Genomic DNA, 18,329 nt, shown 5'->3' with positions numbered 1-18,329 from the left:
TTTTTTTTTTTTTTTTTTTTTTTTTTTTTTTTTTTTTTTTTGTCCAATCTGGGTGCTGAGTTCATTTGTGATACTCTGGAGGAGATATCAATGGACTCTTTGGGTATTTTTGGTGCACTGGACACTTTTAGGAAGGTTTATCACTGTTCCATGTTTCCTCCATCTGTAGTTAATTATAGCTCCCCCTCTGGTTTGCTGGATTTCCAAATCCTCAGAAATGGTTTGGTAACAATTTCCTTGCTGACAGATGTCTGCGATTTTATTTCTGATCAGCAGTTTTATTTCTTTACATTCATGCCACAGTCTTTTTCATGTTAATAAATGAAATCACCGTTTGAAAACTTCTTTTGCATTCACTAGTAAAAACGATTTTGATGATCTCAAACATTTAAGTGTAAGATAAAAGCAAAAACAGAATAAATACTTTTTCCTGCACTGTAAACTCCACATAGTTTATTATTACTCTTGATAAGATGCCCCCAGCAATTATGTTTCCTTTTTCTTTTTTTTTTTTTTTTTTTTTTTTTGGAAAAATCTCAAACTATTCAGTGGAACTGCATACCATTACCTTACAAATGACAAGAAGTTGACAAAGTCAAGGGAAAACAAATCCCATGGCATCATTCTGAATACACTCACTTTTTTTTTTTCTTCTTTCTTTCTTTCCCCCAAAAAACATGTGTTCTCGGTTCACAAGTCAGGAACGCTCTCTTTATGCATGAGTTTGCTTGGCATCAACTGTCTTATAGACAGGAGACACTGTGATCCCCAAGCTGGGAGCAGAGCCTGTCACTCTTGCCAGTGTGAATGGTGCATGAGTGAGTGTGGTAGAAAGGCAGCAGGTTTAGGACTGAGGCTGAGGGCAGATCTTTTATTTGATTTCATTTTTTTTATTATTTTTTTATTTTTAGACGTAGGAATGCCTACCGGAGTTGGGAGTGGTGGGGGAGTTGGCCTGGCTGTTCTGCACCGCAGCGGCCGCGGCGTGCGCCGCGTTCACGGCCGTCTTGGCGGCGTACAGGTTGGCCTCTTCCTGAAACTTGCCGATGTTCTTCTTGTACCGGATCCGCTTGTTGCCGAACCAGTTGGATACCTGTGTGCGGGAGACAGCAGAGGGAGGAGGAGCAAGAGGAGTCAGACGTCAAGCAGCCACAGCAGCGTGCATTCAGCAGTGTGATTGTTTCAAGATGTCATGTTTGGGTCCATCAAGTACCCAATTCCCAGCCTCTGCGGTGATGTCCGCCGGGTACACAAGCTAATTAAGCCGTAATCAGGAGCCACTTGTGTCTTCTCATGGATAGGAGCATGACACACTCCCACATCTGTCTCCTGACAAAATGAAAACACAGGCGGCTCCGATTGCACTAACATTAAAGTCGGTGTGGCAGAGTTTCTCTAACTGGACTGGTTTCCAGAGGCTGCTGAAAAGTTAGGAACGTTCAGATTTTTGGTCACTGACGAATGCTTCCTGATCCCGTTTCGGTGACTACTTGATTGACACCTTATGCAAATAAAAAAAAATGTCTTCACAGAGTAAATGTAGTAAAGCGAGTTGGCAAATACAGCTGTGAGATATTTAGCATGGGTACGGCAACATGTCACATTTTACATGAGTACCAAAAAAAGGAGGAGGGGGGGAGGGAAGTAAAAAACTGATCAACTTGTCTGAAAATATTATCGAAGCTTTAATGAAGACACTTGTTCCAAACTAATTATATTTTATATGACATTAAAACAACAGAACATTTTTGTGTGTTTGTACGCATGCGTAACTGGTGACTTGGAGGATTGCCTCGTGATAAAATGCATAAACATGTGCAGGAGAGTAAAGATGTGCAGCTATGAATAGCAGTTACATACAATGATCAATAAAATAAAATAAAATAAAATAAAAAGTGGCGGTAACATTTTGCCAGAACATTCAAAGTTTTTTACAAATGTACACATTGGCTGCGGCTCGTCATGGTAACCGATATGAAGGTTTAAAAACACAGTTTCAAACCAACTACGATCTTCAGCCATGTTGCTGCTACTTTACTTTGATACTTTTTCAAACAAAGTCCCAGAGTGACTTAAGTTTTCTCCAACTTTAAGAAAAACAGCGTAACGTGGTGCTACCCCTCCCTCATCTGCTGCTTCATACTTCCAGGATTTCCTTGTTTCTACACATTTCTTACTCTATAAAGATTGAGAAGGCAATAAGGTGCGTGTTTATTTAAATAAAGAACAGTTTATCTAAACAACAAATGTTATATTATTTCGATAGTAAAAATATTTTCTTTTCTCCATAAAATAGAAACATTTAGGTTGATTTAACAGATTTTTGCTTAGAATTCTTGGAAAAATTGTAAAAAAAAAAGAAAAAAAAAGTTTTTTTTTTTCGTCAATATTATCACACGGTGAGGATTTCCGACCCAGCGGCTGAGGCTTCTTCGGTTGTCTTATAGGCAGCAAATGCTGCGACATTTTCTTTTTGCCAAACTTGCCTGCTTTATTTACTCATTTTGATTTGTTTCTTTATGAGAACGAGTTGGGGTTAAATAACTTCCTACCAGCTGAATCACAACAATCTGTGCTCTACATTTTCAATGAGAGGCTCCTATATATTTTCCACTAGTGAAATCCAGGTGGTGCGTTTCTTAAATTATTTCAGCATGTTTTAAAGCAGAACCCAAATTTCAAACCAAACAAACAAAAAAAAAACAACAACCTTCGGTCGCATTAATGTTAGGATTTGGTTAGGTCCACATCTAGTTCAGGCTTATAAGCGTTAATTTCATTGGAACCATGACATCCACAATCATACACTGAAAAGTTGCGCGAGGAGTGAACCTTATGTGCAAATGCTGGCTCTGCAATAACAGCGGAATAATAATGAGATGATGCTTGTTTTTAATGGCCCTATAAATTAGAGTGTCTTGTCGCTGTGCTGCAGCCCCCCTCTCAGGCCCTTGCAGCCCACGGCTGGACCAGCCAAAGAGCAGCTGCCCCTAATGACGCTTTATTTAATTTCCACCCATGTGCTTAAATTTTAATATCCCTAGCAGTCCGCCAATGCCGTGGTGTAAAAACTGACTGGATTTGCAGGACATCGGATCATTTCTATCCTGCACGTCTCTGCGCTCTAAATCTTTAATATCTAGGCAATTAAAATTAATGACCATTCAGGCGAGGCCCACAGTTGGCAGGGCTTCCTTGACATCAATTGTTTGATGGGTTTACCTAGAGGTTAAACTAACAAGCAAGGTTTAATTGGAAGCAATGAAAGCCCTGGCCATCATCCTTTTTACTTAACCTGCTTACAGTAGATTGTAGGGCCAAACACCGAGCAATATTCTGGCTCATTTAGATAGCTCACATTGTGGCCACAAACCATCCAAAATCATACAGTTTTCTCCTAATGCTCATCGGTCTGCATAATTTAACAAAATGCTCATGCAGTGCATTAAACAAATCAACATGAATGAAAAGGAAAATATATATTTATATGCATATATTTATAAAATCCAGCCACTGTTTTAGAACAAGCTATCACAGTAATATAGGAAACAGTCACCAACATTCACTTCAATGCCAGTTTTGTTTTAATTCTTTTCTTTTTTCCTCCACATTTCTCCGTCCTGCACGCCGCTACTCCGGCTTCAAGGTATCCTCCAGTTTAGCTAAACAATGAGCAAATGCACTGCAGTGTAAGGTGTGGAGCAAAACCCAATCTGCAGAACTAATTCCCTTCAGTCTCATGAGAGGCAGTGCATTCACTTCACTTCTGTGTTTGGAAAAAAATAAAGAGCAAGACTGTGAGACTGCAGTGCCTAACATGAGCTTCCTAAAAGGCATAAACAAGGCAATGCATATATGTTGCAAAGACATAATGTTGTACCATTATGACAATTTTACAGACTGGGAAGCTGTTGTAAATAATTAAAAACTATTGTTGCCTAATTAAGTTGGCACCTGAATTCTCTGGGTAATCTACAGCAATAAAAGAACCCTCTATTGTAAATTTTGTAATCTTTTTTTATTTAATCAGACAGAAAGCTGTCAGAGCGCGCTCTCCAAAATTAATTGTCACACAAGATTAGAAAAAAACATGCCTCTTTAAACATTAATAACTGATGTTTGAACTGGAAAAAAAAAAAAAAAAGGTTTAGGAATTGAATCTAGAGATCCAGTCACAAACTGGTATCAACTGTGGCCTCTAACGCGTTGGACGGAAATAGTCTAATGCTTTGCGTTTGGTTGCAACACACAAGTAAGTATGTAAGTACAGAGCCACTGAAGAGGCGTCAAGCTCTGACTGAACCTCAGCGATTTTGAAGACTGAGGCGTTTTAAGAGTCCGTGAAGCGAGACACGTTTTAACTTGGCATTTGAAACCAAGGATCTCTCTCAGGAATGACTTCTGCACATTACAGACATTTTAAATGATCACTGCTAAACTGATGCCGGGTGTTTCATCAGCGATGATGCATCGAGCAGAGCCGCAGAGCGATATTGGCATACCGTACACAACGGATGGTGTTTACTTAATGAACTATGTGCGCAATCAACAAAGCAGGACAAAAAAAACAACAACAAAAAAAAAACAAAAAGAGCTACGGGGAGTTTGAAAAATGACTCAGTCAGGGCTTCAACGTGACCACAGTGAGTTTGTGACTCTGAAAAGGTTCAGTCACTGTGAGGGATTGTCTACATGCACCCGGCATTACATCGAGGTTTTAGGTTTTTGACTCGATACCAGCCAGAACGTAGGATGGCATTGTGACCTGGCTCCGGGTCCGGGGCCCATCTCTGCCAGGGCATCACTGTGTTTCCTATTTCTTATTTGCATGCAGTACAAACACTTTAGGAAAATGAAGTCGTTCACCGCGGCTGGTCGATGAAACTGCTGCTAAAGTTTGCCTCTAATAATGCGAGCACTATTGGTGGTAAACTAAAGGCATTTTTCAACAGGTTTGTTCATCAGCCTGGAGTGATTTCCTCTAGTTCAAACAAAATACAGTGGTAAGACCTTCGCTTAATATTTCTATCAGTAGGATAATTGAAGGTTCTTCAAACCTTTGCTTCACTATCAGCACCATCTCAGAATTAAGATAGCATAAAAGCAAGTAGTGTGTATACTTGTCAAAGCTAAACTGGATTGTTTTACCCTAACCAATGATTGTTCAAAAATGTTGTTTGTAATATGTGAAAAACCTTTATTATAATTTTTGTTTTTATTTATTTATTTCAAACAGACCAAAAGTAAAAAAAAAAATAAATAGTAAAAAAAACAACAAAAAAAGAAACAAATAACAGTCATGCCAAGTGACATGCAATTGAACACAAATTGTTGAAAAAGAAGCAGGTAGAAGATAAAAGATCTTATGATTTCCTGCTCCTCTGATACAACCTAAGACAATCTAGACCTTTAAAGTCTCCCCACATTAAATGAAACTTAAAACTCACGTATTCTCACAATTGACTGAACACCTATTTACACATTACTAACATAATAATAACAATTTTGCCCGTTGATACACCCATTTTATACAACATAGCTTCCAATCTGTTCATTCTTATACTGTTTTTTTTAAACACAATAAAACTGTTTTCTGAAAAGTGTTGCTAAAGTCTAGGTGTATTATTATTATTATTATTATTATTATTATTATTATTATTATTATTATTATTATTATTATTCCCCAACCAAAATGAGTCAATAGGATTGTCTGGTATGCATTCATCCAGAAAGAAGTCTATAAATAGTATCTGAGTTCAGGTTCTTTAAAAGGAAAAAAAAATATGTATATATATTTTAGAAAATGTTATCTTCCACTCAAGTGCAAAGAAACAGAGCCCTGTGTGGAGAAACACGGAGAAAAACACAAACCAAAAATAAACTGGAGCACTAATTAAAATAAAAAAAAGGAAAAACATAAAAATAATAAATCATGATAATAAATGACTATAGAGGAATGTGACACATTGTTACACACAGTGATTACGTGGGTGTGATGCAATTATAGATCTGTGAGACTTGCAGGTACATTGTAAGGCAAATGCTGAATATTGTCATTCACTTTTCAAAATGTAAAGTCAAACTTCACATTCTTGTTTTTCTTTTTTATTTCTCTAACATTAGCATTGGTCCATGTGAGAGGGGGGGAGGGGAAAGGTTCTGTGCAGTGGAGAAAACTGGAAGCCTACGACATTCAAAAAGAAAGAAAGAAACCAAAAAAAAAACAAAAAAACAAAAGGAGGTTGAAAGAACATGAAAACATTTGATCAGGAGAGGTTATGACATACCTGTGATACTGTGATGGTGCTTCCCACCCCCTGAAGGCAAAAAAGAATGGGCTTTTACAGTATCTGACTCTTCACGACTACACTCAATATACCCCCTCCCCACACACACAAAACACTGCAGATAATTGTATAGATTCATGTTTCCATGTTACTGTGTCTCACGAGGACAGCCACAGAACAACAGAGGATAAAAATCTTTATAGTACAATCACAGCAGAACAAAAAAAAAGAACAAAAAGAAAGAAAGAAAGAAAAAAGAAAAGGAGAGCACAGGATAATAATACTTTGGATGTGTAAGGGTTTGAGGGGTGTTAGATGTGAGGGATATTGCCTTCAGGTGCACCCAATGAGGAGGCTGTGATATATAGAAAGAGGGAAAGCCTCATCTTTAAGTGTAAAGTATAACAGTGAATTAGCAGACTCCTGCCAGGCCACTTGAAGGGAAAACATACGGATAAATACCCAATTTCACCCAGAGTTTTGAAGCACCAGCTTTTAACTGCTTTTCTTAAAGTAATGGATGATGCCATTTTTATCTCCCCAGCTTATGACCTGAACGACTGACCGGGCAACAGAGAGACAGAGAGAGGGAGGGAGAGAGGGATAGAGAGAGAGTGACAGAGAGAGAGAGAGAGAGAGAGAGAGAGAAAACATGGTGGATGGGAATGAGGAGGAAAAATGCCAGGGGACCCACAGTAAGGAAGGACAGCATACTGCTATGATTGAGGCTAAGATGATATAGGCCTCCCTTCCCCGTGGCCCTGCTCTGACTGACTGGGACTGGCCTTGACTGAAGCATCATTAGGCAGTCACAATGTCAAGGTTAGCAGAGGACATTGTGTCTCGCTGGTGTGACCCACTGTAACGATCCCTCTAGGCTCCCCCACCTCGTTTTCGCCCAGCAGCCCACTGTTAAGAGGAGCGCTACCCACCTGGGAAACGGTGATGCTGCACTTCTTGGCCAATTCCTCCTTAGCCTCCTCGCTCGGGTACGGGTTGCTGAGGTGCGAGTAGAAATATTCGTTCAAAATTTCCGTCGCCTGCTTGCTGAAGTTTCTCCTTTTTCGCCTGAGTGGAGAGAAAAGGAAAAAAGAAACACAGAGAAAAAGGGCCCGTTAGCGAGACCAGCGTGAACCAGTCCATTTGTATTTTTGGGGGTTTTTTTGGACTGCACAATCAGTCTCACACAGAAATGGTGAAAATAATGAGGAATTGTTTTTAAGGGCCTCCGGGAGAGGAATATCGTGTCCTGCTCATAGGAAAAAAAAAAACGCCAGCAAACTCGGACTTCAATAAGCTGACACGCACACAAAACACATACAATGTTTAATTTGGTCTGTTGGTCTCCAATCCCCAGCCCAAGCGTGTAATGTGGAGAGTTTAGTGCAGCGGATGGGTGGGCTTCGTGATGGAGCGCCAAAGCCCGGTCGCAGTGCATCTCGGTGCATTATAGAAATCACGGCATGCACAGTTGAGCATTGCTCCTGAAGTGCCACAGCCCTGGGTTCTGCGGCAGAAACAAGGAAAACTCTTAACTAGATCTGGGTCCCCTTCCCTCCCAAGGGCACTACTTATCATGTTGTTGAGCATTTGCTTATTTTGCCTTGTTTACCGCGCTCCACACAGGCGGCGGGCAGCAAATGTGCTTCCACTCGGCTTGTTTGGCTAGAAGAACTTGTGCCGCTCTCGGCGTAGCTCCGCACCGCACGGTTGCTGTTAGTGATTAGAGTAATCCACAACACCTGCCGATGACCTCCCCTTCCATCCATTACGAGTGACTCGGCCCGCGTTTCACTTGGTCTTAACTGCTTTCAGGTGCGGGGCCGTGATTGTCTTCAAAATGGATAATGCATGGAACATGGATGTAATTAAATTTGTGCATCTCTGCGGTGCTCATACTGTGTGCTGTGCTAGAAAGGCGAGAGTAACTTCAGACCTGCACAAAAAGTCTCCGAGAACCCCCCTCCTCCCGCCCGCTGGGTTTGTCCTTATGTGGGTCACACAGAAGCATAGAGGAAGTTTTTGAGTACCTAATGCACACGTACACACATCCTTGTACACGCTCCTTTTCAGATCCCAGGATTTTATAATGCAAAAAAGTAAATAAATAAATACAAAAAAGGACCAAGATAAATCATTTCTGAAATCGATCCATATTTAATGTGACACGTGACCCTGTGTAATTGTACTGAAGAACAAACAAATCTGTTAGGGGGAAATATGAGAAAGTAAAAAAGGTGCAACAATCTGGTTGCCTAAGTGTGTACACCTTTAAAATCGTGTTTTGTTTAAAGTAAATACATTTTGGTTCGATTTATGCGCTCCGTCTTAATGCGTAGGAGTCTATCGGCGTCTAACGTTCTGACTTGACAATGTTTGCTTCCAAAAGTTCTCCATATCTATCACGTTGTGAGGATGTCTCTTGTGCACAGCCCTCTTCAGGAGACCTCAAAGATTTCCTGTCAGATTTTGTTCTGGACTCTGCATAGACCATTCCCAAACTTTTTTTTTTCCTTCTCCTTGTTTTCTTGTGGTGCTTGAACTTATTGCAATGTGGAAAAATGAAACCCCTCTTCTTCGGGTTTCTTGCAGACGCCTGAGAGTTCTGCATCAAAAACTGACTGATATTTTTGAAATACTCGTGACTTATCGCAACGTAAGAAAAAAGTCTAGTTCAAGTAACCTTGAAGTATAACTGAGACTAAAGGATCTAATTTGACTTTAATTTGACCATAACGCATTATTATTTTAGGATTTTAGGAAATTTTGGCAAGTGTTAGTTTAGCTCTATGGAGAATACAATAGACTGTTGTCCCAGATAAAACATCTAAAAAAAAAATTCTTCCAGGTACTTCTTTATTACTCTCAGCCTTTCTGACAAGTTCCTTTCAATCAGTTACGGAGAAACATCCATTTTCAATGATGTCATGGTTTCATATTTTCTGAAACCATTGCTGTGGATTTTTTTTGTACTCTTCTGCTGACTGATACCTTTGTGTAACAACATAATTTAGTCTTTTGTAATCTCTTTGCAAACAACGTCATTCTTTTCAACGAGAACAGCTGAACTTTATTAAAAGCTAATTCTTTTATATTGATTGCAGGTACGCTACGATCAACAATTGCTGAAACTGGATCAAAAGGAGCTTCATCCGGTGTTATTTTAAGGGTGTGCACACTTACGCAGGCTTCATCATCAGGCTTTCATTTTAAATTGGTGCATTTTTCAGTTGATTAATAAACAATAGAGATCACGGTACACGAGGAAAAACGTTCTAAAATTATTTCCCATGGTCTGTTTTTCTTTTTTTTTCTTTTGCATCACAAAAACGCGGTATTTCAACAGCCGCGTGGAGTCTTTTTATATCCACAGTGCACACACGTACGCTAAACACACGCAATCCACAGACCTGGCATCAAGGAATCTGGAGCGCAGGATCATGACAGCCTCGCAGGTGCTTTGCTTCAGCTGCATCTGGATGGAGCTGAACTTGCGGTGGATTATTCCCACCATGCGCTCGATCTCTTTGGGCGAGATGGGCCGCGTGCGAGACTGTTCCCTCAGCAGGTTCATCACATGGGTGGTGAACTCGTTGCATGCCTGAAAGGGAACAGAAGAGCATAACCGACCAAAGTGAGTCATCTGCACTCACAAAAAAAAACGTAAGAAAGAAAGAAAGAAAAAAAGAAAGAAAGAAAGAAAGAAAGAAAGAAAGAAAAAGATTGATTTTCCAACAGTTATTTCAATTTTTCATTCATCAAATTAACTTCGGCAGAGTGCCTTAGCGCTCATGTGACTCTGATGACACAGCAGATGAAGTCATCTTTCAATAAGTGCACATTTGCAGTTTTTGCTTGCCCATAACACAGGGTGAATTCAAACAGGCTTCTGTTAAACCAGTAGTTCATACAAGATTAATTAGAATAACTCATTTACGCAGTGCACACTTTAGCTCATTACTCTAAGTAAAATTCGTTAAGTATTTACATTTAGATAATTAAAACACGGAAACACCCTTAAGAAAGATGCATTTACTCCGGGCAAAGTGTTGCGTGCCCCCGCACCTCCTCTCGCAAAGCACAAAGTAAATTAGTCTAATTTAGCTCAGTGGCTTGCTGAGGCATCACTGCTACACCTTTTCTTTAAACCCATAATGCTTCAGCGCTTAATGGGAGGCTCAGAGTGCTAGGTGAAGGAGCTGATCATACTTTTTTTTTATTAAACTAAGATGACGAGTACAATCCTTGGGATCTCTATAATCATCTGCAACACAGTGCATAATACTGCAATTTATTTTCCAGAGCTGTTCTCTCTCATCACAATGCCAGGAATGTTCTCAGTAATGGAGGGCATGAAAGCTGCTCTCGGTGCAGCAGGCTAAGTTCAAAAATATATGTCAATATTCCCATCAGGAAGTCATGTAAAAGTTTTGCAGTTGAAAAAAGAAAAAAAAAACATGGCTGAAAATGTTCTTTAGCTGAATGAAATGAAAAACAAAACAACGACTAGGAGCCACAGTAGCTTGCCTGCTGTTAAAACGTTCCCATGTTTTGTTGGGCTGCAACTGCAAAGTTCAGTATGTTTTATTGTGACTTTATCATATTGAGCAGTAACAAGTAAAGCAAAATTGTGGTTTTGAAAATCTTTACAAATTTAGTGAGCCAACTGCTTGTAAAAGTCTCTTAATAAGTAAATAGTGGACAATTGTCTCATTTTTTTATTTTGAGAGCGTCATGAACTCAAAGGAACCCAGCAGAGACGACACAGAGAAAGTTGTAGAGAAGCTTAAGCTTTTTTTTTCAGCTTTGTAAAAACAATAAAAAAACGATCTTTGTTTCCCCATCCCGCTTTGACAAATCCAGAATCATAAATGATCGTGGGAAGCAAAACCCTATTCCTGACTCAAACTTTAGGGAAAATGACCCTGGAATTTGCAAAGATCCCCCTCTTACCTGCTCGTATTTCTCGAGCTCTGTGTGGTAGATCTGTCTGATCTGTGTGAGTTTGGCTCTGTAGTCAGAATGTTCGATGGAGTTGTCGGCCGCCCCTCCCGAGGCTGCGGCCGCTGCCGCAGCTGCCGCGGATCCGCCGCCCTTCTCCGGCCCCGCCACTCCCTCCGCCAGCAGCATGTTGTCTAAGCGCATGAGCTGAGGGTCCGGAGGGTCCTCCTCCTGGGCACCTCGGATGCTGAGACCTGCAGCAGCACATAAGGAAAGAGCAAACCTTCAGCAAATGACATTCAGAGGAAAAAAAAAAGAAAAATGAAAAAGAAAACTGCAACAAAAAAAGATGCAAAACGATGACTGAACAGTCAAGTGCAATTAAATGCATTCTGTCTGCGGTGTCCCATGCTGCGATTCCTCCCTTGCAGGTATGAACCGAGCGCCTCCTGTGTCTGTGTTGTGTTCCTGTCGCCCGCATCTGTGTCTGTTCTCTTTTATTTACACACTGCGCTGCATACCGGGTGTACAGGAAAGCTGACATGACAGCAACATCCATAAACTGACAAATGCTCAATAGCGAAGTGGCACTTCTACTCTGTGAAAGGATGCTAAACAGGAAGCTATACCTACTGTAAGTGTCTCTGTCTCCCACAAACCCGACTGAAGGGATCCCCTAAATCTCATCAGTACGGTTTCCTGTTTTAATTTCACAGGATTATTATTATTATTATTATTATTATTATTATTATTATTATTATTATTATTATTATTATTATTTTAACGGTGGGAGAAGACGTAAACGAAAACAAAGCGGATGGAGTAAAATCTTCATAAAGCAAGATGCGCACTTAGTCAGTCATATGCAAAGTGCCTATTTGAGAAATCTGTTCTCGCTCACAGATCCTGCTGTTTGTTTCCAGTGGTTGTCTGTCTCGGCGGCCTCTCAGCGCTTCGTAATCACACAGCAGATAGCACACATTCACACCTGGGTGCACTGGCATTGCAGCCACAACGCCATGGCTTTCCAGAGAGTAAACAAACACAAAAACACTGCGGGTCAAAATTACAGCAAAAAGAAAGAAAGAAAGAAAAAAAACAAACAAACAAACAAGCACCAGCCAATCCAGTTTGGGTAAGTGGATAAAAAGGTGGCTCAATAGACGGTAAATACTGAGTGGCCACTCAAACGTTATGATTGCCAGAGTTGTTTCGATTCAATAATCCCTCTCGCAATTCAGAGATTTTCAACAGCTCATTACAGCTTCATTAAGATATGGGCAGCCTCTGGATTCTGAGTAAGAAGATTAGAGGCTCTATTGTGTAAGCCGGTGGGAACGAAATCAGAGAACCACTAACACCAATCTTTAACCGACTGACCCCTCCATGCCCAGGCCCTGGTGGGGGTTTTATATGGTTGATATGACTCACTGACTAACAGAGGTGGGTAGAGTACCCAAAATTTGAAGTCAAGCAAAAGTAAAAAAAAAATAAATAAATAAATAGTTATCCAAATGACCCACAAGTAGAAAGTAAAATTAGAACAAAGCTTATGAAGAAACAAGAAATCTTACTTTACCCTAAACTGTAGGTTTTTTGTTTAAAACACATTTGTTCTTCAATCGGTGAACTTACATGCAGCGGGTAGACTACTCAGAAATTTTACTAAGTCATATTTCATCATGAATCTAATAACGTAAAAGTAAAAGCATGGTAGAGTAAAACTACTCTTAAAAGTTTTGGGGGTTTTTTTCGTTTTCAAGAAAACGTTGCCTTTGTATATGTATTTACCAACGTCCGAGGGCACCTAACAGAATTTCATAGTTTCTGCCCAAACAAGTGCAAACTCATATATAAAGTGGTGATATAGTGAGGCTGGCTAACGATGCTAAACAAGTTATCGCTAATATTACGAGTTGACAGTTTTTTAAGGAATCTGGAATGCGATTTATCTGTTCTAATTCAAACTACTGCGGTTAAACCGGAGCTGGATCGTTTTATGCAAAACTGCGATTATATAGAGAATAGTTTGGGATTATGTAGAAATTCCTCAAAAATGAGGTACGAATACAGAAGAGAACCCGAAGCTGCACAAAATCCTCTTGATTTTACGCCGAGCATGTGTTGCTTTCATCGATATCGTGGCATACATGGTAGAATAAAAAGCAGACTGGTCTTACGCTGAAAAGAGGATATTTAAAACACAGTTTGGACTCCGGGGGGGTGGTGCAAGATGCTATCCATGAAAGAACTGCCACTGTCCACAGGAGGAAATACACAACAGAAAACAACCCCTTTGTGTCCTTAAAAAAACAATCTTGGGATAAAAAAATAAAGAAACTGCAACAGAAAAATCTAGGCAAACATATTGTGGCCTCCTCGCCTCTGTTGGTGTTTTCTTTGGTCACAGTGCCAGCGAGAAAAAAACAAAACAAAAGAAACAAAAACAAATTTGCCTCTATTTATGGATGGGCTGGCTTCAAGTCTTTTAGGTGTAATGGTGTGAGAGGAGTGGATGAATGTGCCTATTTGTGTTGGAGACATTGAGATGCTGGACAGAGCTCCATCATGCTTGCAGAGCCAAGCCATCCAAGTGGACAATCTGCCGCTGCTCCACTAACCCCCCCGGTCTCCCTCCCCCAGTCCACAGCACACACCACTCCTGACTCCACCGCTTTCTGCTCCAGCTTGCTGTGCAGCGTGAAGCAAAACAACAACAACAAAAAAATTAAAATGGGCACGCAGCTCAGATGTTGATTGACCAGACGCCTGGCTACATATCTCAACATGCTCTAATAGCTGGTGGTTTATCTGCCATAACAGTTCATATTTCCTAATTTGCTATTTACTCCCACTCTCGGAGCTCAGCGGGCCACGGGGTTCTCCTTTGTGCTGCGGGTGGTGGTAAGTAGGTAGGCACGTTTTTCATGTCAGGTATATTAAATATAACTCTGGGACGCGGCGCGCTATTCCACACCAAACCCAGTTGTCACTTTCACTCGGCTCACTCTACATCCAGGGGAAAACGCAGCTGAGGGGGGGCATTTTTACACGGCTTTTCAGCTAAATGGGCATAAATCACTGGTTTCATTCAAACTAAATAATCACAGACCATAAAGGAGCTACTTGTCTCTCGCCATATATTACCCCCCAACCCCACTCCAAAAAAAAAAAAGTTCCTGCACGCAATATCGTGGCCGTTCGCGACAAAACATAGGAAAGTGACGTGTAATCCTGTTAGTTCACAGACATGTGGAGTGGCCGCGACACTTTTATCATATGTGTCCATTTCTATTTGGGGAATCAGCGGGATAAAAATGATTACTCCTCCGCAGACGGCCCTGCAGGAGTCCGCCAAGGGTGTGTTTGTGCCACAGCAGCTCAGGCGGGTCATTCATAACACGTGTTGGGAGGGACGAACGCACCGGGGGAAAAAAAAAAAAAAATTTAAATAAAATAATAAAAATAAAAAATTAAATGATACAAGAAGCTCTATCTCTGTCCCCTTGCTGTGAACCTTTGTTGGAGGAGCTAAAAGATTTGGGATTCGCTGCTTAAGCTGAACATCATCGCACACAGCTTCCACAATATAACCTGCAGCAAGATAATATCTTTAATTTGCTGTGTGGCAGACAAATCTGCGAGCTAACTCGCTATTCAACAGTCGTAGTTTAGCTCCACGGAGCTGCTTTTCTGCTCAAAATCTTTATCCCGTTTTTTTGTGTGTGTGTGTGTGTGTGTGTCTGATGATATGGGTATTAAAACAAGTTTGAGCTCTAATCCACCTCCACAGTCAAAGTGGGATTAATCTCGGTGCAAAGGGAGAGTCACCTTGCTAAAGCCTGCGAGCGACGAGAACTTAAGAATGAAAAATCTATACGTGCCGGTGTGATTTCGCACGGGCCGCGACGGTGACGACGCCAGCTCACTTAATTACCAGAGTTGCGTTTAATGACGTAAAAAGGAAAAAAGGAAAATCAGAAGTTATATTAATAATGACTTCACGTGTCCTTAATCGGCCTCATCCGTCTTTCAACAATGCAGGTGGGGCCGCTGGGAGAAACCCACATGCACGTCTGATTGTCCCTCATTCAGAAAGAGAATACCGTGATCAATCCGTGCCTATCTGTCAGGGCTGGTTCCCGCTTCTTTCTTTATTGTATTTTTGCACAGGTTTTTAACCGCAGCTATCTGATCCAAAGAAAGAGCTAAATTTGACAGATAAAGACAATGCAGCTCTTTTTTCCCTCTTCCACCCCCAGTGCTCTCTGTTTATAATCATTTCCGGTTCAGGGCTGTTGTCTCGTACATCACTCCCTGCTTGAAGCCCTGACAGTGATATGAGCAGCGCCTCGGGCCGCTCTCCTTTCCTCCCACCTCCTTTTCCCCCCTTGTGCCCTCTTTTATTCTGTGGGCTTAGCTGACCTTTGGCCCGCTGCTTGTTTACTCTCATCACTGAAGTGTGAGCAGGAGAGCCATAAAGGCAGAGCCCTGCTGGGTTAATGTGGCCTGCTGAAGAGGAAAGGGGTTCCTCTGGGCTTCTCCACCTCATTCTGCTGCACTGTCAAAGCCTCGAGACAGCGCGCTGAGAGAGAGGGAGCTGTTGCAAATAAAGCCCGAGATTTATTTGGAACGTTCCTGTTTCGATACCGTAACGCTTCTCTCTCTCTTTTTTTTCTTTTTTCCTCGAGTCTCTCTGTAGAAGTGACAGGATTTTGTCAGCGTTTCTACCTCCGTTTCCAAAGCAGCCTGTTACTGGCCATGTGGCAGACAGAACCTCGTGCCTCGAGATTTTGCGATGCGAACATTTTCTATTTCTCCACAAAGTGAGGCACAAACTAGCAGCTGAATCAGCGAAAACTACAATTACGACCCTCACATATGGAAGTCGGTGCTTTAAGCTCCGACACGTTGTTTGTATGGTAAGTAGTAGGAGTGGTATTTGCCATACCATTTATCAAATGCACCAAGAATAACCCGATTTCTTGGTTTTTGAATCAATATTTAAAACAAAAACGATTAACACAAAATACATGAATATCATCAATTAAAAATTTTACAGTAAGAGCTACATATGCATTCATTTCTTCTTATTTAGAATAAGTGCAACACTGCGCCAAGCTGACATTAATGGTTAATTTGTTGCAGCACACAAGAGAGATGAGTGGAGTTCCTTTAGTTTCCACACCATTTTTATCTGCTTTGTTTATTTCCTTTCTTGTGAAAGTGTAGAAGGATTCTTTCCACCAGCTGACTGGCAGTGCACAGAAAAATATGGAGGCGCTGCAATGATGCATTAGCCGACGCTCCATGTGAGGAGAGAAAACTCCAGTCGCTCTGGGACTTTCTGCAGCGTCTTATGAAAGGGATTTCAAATGGTAGAAACAGTTTGACAGGAAATATTCACAGTCTTAACCTTTGAAAGCCTTTTGTTTTGTCTTGATCTCAGTAATCAGCTCATGTCTGTCTTTGTGCTCTTATTTTGATGCGAAAAAAACAAAACGTTTTTTGAGTTTATTAAGAGTCTCGGAGTCAACTGACACAGGTTTCCTATCGCAGTCGTGTTTTTGTTTATTCATCTGTTTTCAAAAGTGGTGAAGTAGAAGTCGTATTTGGGATTTGGTGAGAGGAAGACGAGGAGAGAGACACGGAGAAGATACGAGAGATTTCTAAGCACCGTGAGAAAACCAGGATGGGCCAAGTGTTAGTCGCTAACGATGCTGACAGAGACGAGCTTCATAGCTTATTACCAACAAATGTAAAAAGGCCATGTCACAGCTTTTTAATTAGTCTGAACTTTGACGGTGTCTATTTATGCATCTAAAATATTTACGCTAATCTTAAATTAGCACAATTTGATATTAATATATAACAACTTACTTTTCTTTTTGACATCAGGACCACCTGAGGGTTAGACATACAGTCTGGACTAGTCCAGTGCAGACGTCCACACCCTTCACTAATTCTCAGAAACATTTTTTTTTTATTATTTTTTTGTGATTTATGAAACCTTTACATTTGAAACAAGAAATTTGAGATTTGTCATTTCCCCAAAATCTAATTTTATAATTATATTTTAAGCAAATCCAAGTCATTTATCGTCTTGTGAGCTGGATATGTCGTCACACCTCTATTCATTACCAATAACCCTGACCTCCTGCCGCTCCTCCCTGACCACGTGCCTCAAATGAACAGCTCCGGCCGCGTATCGACACTCTGTTCATCTAATTGCATCGATCCGCAAAGGTCTCCGAAAGCTAACTGGTCGAAACAGAATTTATTTTCTGCCAATATTTGCAAAGGTCATCTCTCTTAAAGCTGTGGAGCGGACAGGGTGAGTGGAGAGGATTCCGGGAAGAGAGGAGAAAGACGTACAGAAGCACGGGACCCCTTCTGTTTCTGAGGCTCGTCCAACGCAAGGCTTCAACTCCAGCTTGGCTCTGAGCATCTGAGCTTTCTAATCCACCGTGTTATTAAGACCCGCCGCCAAAGCAACACGCCAGAGACTACAGAGGGCTCAGGGTATCCGTTTCACAAAGAGGCCAAGTGTCACTACAGCCGCGCTCTGCGTCTCCTTTGACTTCATATCATCTCCTTTGTCATGGCGCCTGGATCAGTAACCTTCAGCTGCAGAAGTCGGGAACTGGCTCACATTACCATTGAAAATCTTTTGTTCTGACAAATGAAACATAAGGATCCTCTTTTATCGACATTCTTAAAGGTTTTTTTTTTTTATAGAAAAAGAAGAAAGATTGGCCTACATCCACATGGCACAAAGAATCTGAAAGAAATGCCTGCAGGCACTCCCTGGTATGTACAGTAATTAACATGCCATTAACACATTAATACACATTAACTATTCCCAATGTTAATCGCAGAGTAATTACCATACCTGATACCGCACTGTAGGGAAGCCAAAGCACATTTGCCACTTTGTGTTTCACTTTCTTTGTCGAGGCAGTTGAAAGGAATGAATTGGTGTGATGGCTTGAACTGCTTTACTCGTCAAACGCTGAAAAGCCTGAACAACGAACATCGTAGGAAGCGATTTCATACAAATAATCTGGCAGTTCTGATGTTATTAAAAACAGAAGAAAGCCT

The 18,329-nt window shown here is 41.0% G+C and overlaps 1 protein-coding gene across 10 annotated transcripts in view; it reads right to left on the bottom strand.

Annotated features, from left to right (window-relative positions):
* Positions 1-18,329, bottom strand: part of pbx3b (pre-B-cell leukemia homeobox 3b) — a 77,434-nt gene that overhangs the window by 6,661 nt on the left and 52,444 nt on the right. For 5 of the 10 annotated variants that reach the window (XM_007564982.2, XM_007565030.2, XM_007564990.2 and 2 more), the window contains exons 3-7: positions 11,241-11,482; positions 9,698-9,888; positions 7,220-7,355; positions 6,288-6,317; positions 928-1,093 (exon numbers count right to left, since the gene is read on the bottom strand). In XM_007564982.2, coding sequence (XP_007565044.1) covers positions 928-1,093; positions 6,288-6,317; positions 7,220-7,355; positions 9,698-9,888; positions 11,241-11,482 — 765 coding nt within the window. The remainder of the gene's footprint in view (positions 1-927; positions 1,094-6,287; positions 6,318-7,219; positions 7,356-9,697; positions 9,889-11,240; positions 11,483-18,329) is intronic. The other 5 variants (XM_007564997.2, XM_016678314.1, XM_007565006.2 and 2 more) reach the window with 1 other exon arrangement.

The sequence above is a fragment of the Poecilia formosa genome, unplaced genomic scaffold (genome assembly GCF_000485575.1).
Source record: "Poecilia formosa unplaced genomic scaffold, Poecilia_formosa-5.1.2 Scaffold5, whole genome shotgun sequence".
Lineage (NCBI taxonomy): Eukaryota > Metazoa > Chordata > Actinopteri > Cyprinodontiformes > Poeciliidae > Poecilia > Poecilia formosa.
The sequence above is the reverse complement of the archived record's forward strand: the minus strand, read 5'-3'. Positions and strand labels throughout refer to the sequence as shown.